Source organism: Pinus tabuliformis, chromosome Q, assembly GCF_031772625.1.
Source record: "Pinus tabuliformis cultivar Carrire ecotype Pingquan chromosome Q, CPIR1, whole genome shotgun sequence".
Lineage (NCBI taxonomy): Eukaryota > Viridiplantae > Streptophyta > Pinopsida > Pinales > Pinaceae > Pinus > Pinus tabuliformis.
In genome coordinates, this window is record NC_142296.1 from 774569091 (window position 1) to 774575090 (window position 6000).

Consider the following 6000-nt stretch of genomic DNA (forward strand, 5'->3'; position numbering starts at 1 on the left):
TGAAAATGAAATTAATATTGCCTTAGAAATATCTCCACTCCAACTATAAAGGTAATAGGGTCATATTGCTGTCACATTTCTTTTAAAATGCTAAAATCTGAGCTCTTTTTTGAAGTCTTAAAGTTATTTGGATGGGAAAAGGAAGCATGCTTGTCGACAAGATTAGTAGGTTTTTGTTGGATTTAATAATCTCTTATCATAGACATGGTTTTAAGTGCAAATACATTGTGTTCCATATCAGGAATTGATAGTTTTGTGCTGTTGCCATATAACAGGCTGCAAAGGGTGCAAAGCTTGATAAATTTGAAACTCCTTCAAAGATCATGTTACTTCCTGATCCATGGACACCAGAAACTGGTCTTGTGACAGCAGCACTTAAGTTGAAGCGAGAAGTTATAAAGAAGACCTTTGCTGAAGAGCTGAATAAACTGTATAGTTGAGTAGAACTATTGAGCATGGATTATGGCGAGGGATTACTGTCGTTGAATTTGGGGACAATGAAAAAGTTTGAAAAACATGATAAAATTTGTCCGTGCAAGGAGAATTTAGCCCAATGCAGTGGCTAAGATCATACTCGGTAAATGTAGATGGTATTTTAAATATGCTCTAAAAACACTCTTCGGTGAGGAATTTAACTACGCATTTTCTCCCAGTTGAACTTCTGTTCTCATTTGCCGCTGCTATACTGGCTTTTGTTACAATCAAATCTAATGATTGCAATGCATGAACATCGATAATTTTGGAATTCCTGCAACGATCAAGATACTTCCTGATCCATGGACACCTGAAACTGGACTTTTGACAGCAGCATTTGAAGCGAAAAGTTATAAAGGCCTTCTCTGAAAAACAATATAAATCGTATGGTTAAATTAAGTGTCTTTAAGCATGGATTATGATGAGGAATTTAGTCCTTGTTAGTCATAGATAGTATTTTAAATATGCTCAAGAACTATTCAGCGAGGAATTGATTAATTCACGTTCTTCTAGCTGTAGTGTCTTTTGTAATTTTTGCTGCTGCTATACTTCCTTTTTATTGTAATCAAATATTGGTATTTCTAATGTTTCTTTTTACCACCTGTTCAGTGAGATATTTAATGATCCGGGAAAACTTTCTTATTTGCTGTAACGTTATTGCCTTGTCATATTATAATAAAAACGAACACCAACAAGCCGTAAGCATTGAATAATTTTCTCTAACTCTAGATGCCTGTCTTATCATAGCGGCTGCATATGCGGTTTGCCTATAATTAAATATTTTTATTTGGTCTTATTTACTTATCCAGTCATATCGTATACGATTTTCTGATGTTGGATCTTCCATCATATACACTGCTCATTTATATTTTTATCCTTTGATTATGAATTAGGTTGTTTCTTCCACAATATTTAAAACTGAACGAGTGTTTTCCGTATACATTGTTAATTTGTATTTTTAATCATTGATTATGCATTAGGTTGTTTCTTCCACGATATTTGGAATTGAACGAGTGTTTTCCGTATACATTTTTGCATCTTTATCCTATGATTATGAATTTGGTTGTTTCTTCCACAATATTTGGAATTGAACGAGTGTTTTCCGTATACATTGCTCATTTGTGTTTTTATCCTTTGATTTTGAATTCAGTTGTTTCTTCCACGATATTTGCAATTGAACGAGTGTTTTCCTTGTACATTTTCAGTATACATTGCTCATTTGTTTTTTTATCCTTTGATTTTGAATTCGGTTGTTTCTTCCACAATACTTGCAATTGAACGAGTGTTTTCAGTATACATTGCTCATTTGTGTTTTCATCCGTTGATTATGAATTCAGTTGTTTCTTCCACAACATTGCAATTGAACGAGTGTTTTCCTTACACATTGCTCATTTGTGTTTTTATCCTTTGATTTTGAATTCGGTTGTTTCTTCCACAATACTTGCAATTGAACGATGTTTTCAGTATACATTGCTCATTTGTGTTTTCATCCGTTGATTATGATTTCAGTGGTTTCTTCCACAACATTGCAATTGAACGAGTGTTTTCCTTATACATTGCTCATTTGTGTTTTTTTATCCTTTGATTTTGAATGCGGTTGTTTCTTCCACAATACTTGCAATTGAACGAGTGTTTTCCGTATACATTGCTCATTTGTGTTTTTATCCGTTGAATATGAATTCAGTTGTTTCTTCCACAATATTTGGAATTGAACGAGTGTTTATCGTCACATTGCTCATTTGTATTTTTATCCTTTGATTATGAATTAGGTTGTTTCTTCCACAATATTTGAATTGAAACTGAATGAGTGTTTTCCGTATTCATGTCTGGATGTCGAGCTTGCATGGTTACATACCATCTCCATAATGAATAATTCATTTCCGGTCTTACGTTAGCTTTTCCAAGGATGAATCCTAAGTTATTTTTTGCGATAAGAAGTTATCATTCGATGAATGAATGATGAATAGGATATTTTGTTCTACAACAATTTAAATAGGATAAGAAAGTGTTTTTCGTTTTGATGGCCAAAATATTCAGCAATGGTGATTATCATAGATAATAGATATGTGCTGATCTTTTCAACAAATTCTAATCCGATCATCAAAACATAGATTTATAAGAGCTCTTAATATAGCTCAAAGGGAAGATGCGGTAGAAATAATTGTGGAAATGATTTATTAACAAGTCATTGGAATGGTAGTTGTTACAAAATGATGATTGTTAGTTGTTACAAAATGATGATTGTTAGAATCTTGGAACTTATAAGGGTCTATCTCTTTTCATCCCATATATGTATACATTTTTAGGTTAAATAAATAAGTTGGTGGCGAGACTATAGGCTAGGTAAAGGGGTGTGAAGCAAGCATTGCCCAGAAAACGCTTCAGCCTTGTGTCCTTTGAATGAGTGCATACATATTGAAGTTGAAGTCAGTGTATATATTTTTTTTAAAGAGGCATTCATTGGTCTTTCATATTCCTATTATTCCTACTATTTACAATTTTATTTATAAGGACAAAAATCTTGTAGGATTATGTATCCAACTCCCCCCCACTTAAACAAACTGGTGTTTGTGTGCCCAAGGATCATTTTGATTTTTCAAACTTTTCTCCTCTGATTGTTAGGTGAAGATGTCCACAATTTGTTTATTTGTGGAACAATGTCCCAAATGAATAGTCTTCTATCTACAAGATATTGAATCAAATGATACTTTGTGTTAATGTGTTTGGTTCCAACATGGAATTTGGGATTCATGGCATTGCAAAAATATTGTCAACTAAAAAGAGGAAAATTCACTTGTTTTTTTGCAAATCTTCAAGTATTTCTTGAGCCACACAATGGCCTTTGTAAATTATGGAACAATGTCTCAAATGAATAGTCTTGGCTCTACAAGATATTGAATCGAATGATACTTTGCGTTGACGTGTTTGGTTCCATCATGGAATCTGGGATTAGTGGCATTGCAAAAGTATTGTCAAATAAAGGAGGATGAAAATTCATTTGTTTTTTTGTCAAATCTTCAAGTATTTCCTGAGCCACACAATGTCCTTTGTTGCTTTAGCAACTGCCACATATTTTGCCTATGTTGTGGATTTTGTTGGCACTGATTGTTTGCATGACCTCTAGGAGACCATTGTCGATCCAAGACTTGTGAGATAACATAAAGTTGACACTCCATTTTTTTTTGTCCCCATCAAAGTATGAATAAAAATATCCAATCAAATTGAAGTCACCGACTTTGAAATACTCGAGCTCAACATCTTGTGTTCCCTTTAAGTATTTTAGTACACTTTTTGCAACATACCTATGTTCTGCACAAGGATTTTGCATAAACATGGACAAAATATTAACAACGAATAAAATATTTGGTCTAATAGTGTTTAGGTAGATAAGACTTCCCACAAGCCATTTGTACTTTGTTGCATGGTCAAATTCATTTCCTTTTTTTGATGCGAGCTTCAAATTCAGTTCCATTGGAGTAGACAAAGGGTTGCTTTTTTCCATGCCAAACTTGTTCAACTATTCTCCACTATAATTCTTTTGGTAGATGAATATGTACCTTGGATGTTGAGTCACTTCAATGCACAAATAATAGGGAAGATGTCCCAATTCTATCATCTCAAAGTCCTTTTTCATCTCAAAGTCTTTTGTCATATGGCTTGCGGTGCTTGTTTTAGGCCATATAAAGATTTGCTGAGTTTACATACTTTTTTCTCTTTTCCCTTCGCAATAGAATCTCCTGGCTGGGACATGAAGGTGTCCTCTTTCAAGTCTCCATTCAAGAAAGTAGTCTTCACATCCAATGGATGAACTTTCCATCCATTTGTTGAACTTCCCATCCATTTTGTGCATTGAAGGCAAAGAGAGTCAAGATGGTTGCCTATTTTACTATGGGGGAAAAGTGTTATCATAATCAATACCTTCTTTTGTGCAAATCCTTATGCCACAAGCCTTGATTTGTGCTTGTCAAGTGAACCATTTAATTTGTACTTGTTCTTGTATATCCATTTGTAGCCAAATGGTTTGGTTATGAATGGAGGATTCACCATTATCACGCTGCTTTTGCATTACTTTTTTCCATTCATGATGAGAAGTAGCTTCTTTAAAGGAAGTTGGTTCAAATTTAGTAGATAAATCCAATTCACAATCATATGAGACATCCATATCATTTATATCGACTTAATCATAATTATCTACATCACCTCCATCTTGTTTGGTGGAACCTTTGGTTATTGCTTTTTCGACCTCCCCTGGATGAACATTTTTAAATGTTTTAAATGAGCCATTTTAGAGGGACCTTTTTGAGATGGTCTAAGTTGCTCCATTGATGAAGATGGGGTTACATCAAGATTTAGCTTTCCAATCCTCTCAATCACATCATTCAAAGGGTCTGTGACATCCCCTAGTCAACATTTCTCTCATTGTAAATAATTTTAATCATTTAAATCGCTGGAGAGGGACATTCCCTGAGGAAGGAGATTGCTTGAGGGAATTGTTGTTTTGAATATTAGTCCTAGTTGGCTAAGTGGTTTTAAATGGGCTAACTGTGCCATAAATTAACTAAAAGAAGAAGAGACATGTTCAGGTGTCCTTTAGCTTCAACAATAAGCAAGAAGAGGACATACATTTGAAGGCAACATGGGATGCACTGTTTTGGGAGGTTGATTGGCATGCAATTGTGGAGAATGATGGGCGGTTAGTTCACCGGTCAGAGGACCATCATTGACTGACTTTCTCTCTCTCTCTCTCACACACACACACACACACACACACACACACACATAGGCATAGAGAACAAACTCTCTAGGGGCGCGCGGAAACAGTGAAAAAAACACACACAGAATGTTGCGGTAAAAATTATTAAAAAAGGAAAAAAAGAAAAAAAAGAAAAAAAAAGGAAAAATTCCTCCAAGGGTGATGAGAACACAAAGAAGGAAATGACCAAATTTCATTGTTGTTAAGCTCTGTAGGAATGGAAAACCAGCGGAAGAATCTCCATAGAGGCTTGCTGGGTAAAACATTATAGAGAACAATGGCTTGCTTGAAGGCTAAAAAACCATTGGAAGCTTGTGGATTGATGAACCACTAGTTAGGAGAGAAGCACTAAGGTATTTGGGGAGTTGATGAACCACCAGGTGATGAGAACTCTGGTGCTTGCTCTCATTGATGAATTATTTGGTAAAATGGCTTGTATGCTCCTACAGTGGCTTATCCATTAACGAACCTTCCTTTATTGTGGCATCTCTTCCTTGAAAGTGAGTTGAACTCTTTGAATTGTGGTATCTTGATATGGATGTTCATCATATGTGAAAAGTATGAGAGGACAGAGTGGAAGTTTATGTAGTTGGTGTTTGAAGGCAGAGTGGCCTTGTGATGTCTTGTTTCAACTATTTAATTGTTGAAATTTTCCCTTAGAAAACACTCCTCCTCATCCTGTGGAATTTGGCTCGGGGGTAACAACTACAAGTAACTGTGGCTATAGTTTTTCTATGGTTGGTTGGAGAGTCGAAGTCCTGCTCTTAGTTTCC

At 35.1% G+C, this 6000-nt stretch overlaps 1 protein-coding gene across 6 annotated transcripts in view; it reads left to right on the top strand.

The window, feature by feature from the left end:
- The window catches only part of LOC149221776 (long chain acyl-CoA synthetase 9, chloroplastic-like), a 124820-nt gene extending 123749 nt beyond the window's left edge, over positions 1-1071 (top strand). For all 6 annotated transcript variants that reach the window (XM_089385237.1, XM_089385241.1, XM_089385236.1 and 3 more), the window contains exon 13: positions 276-1071. In XM_089385237.1, the coding sequence (XP_089241363.1) occupies positions 276-440 (165 nt within the window). In that variant the 3' untranslated portion in view covers positions 441-1071. The remainder of the gene's footprint in view (positions 1-275) is intronic.
- Positions 1072-6000: the final 4929 nt, after the last annotated feature.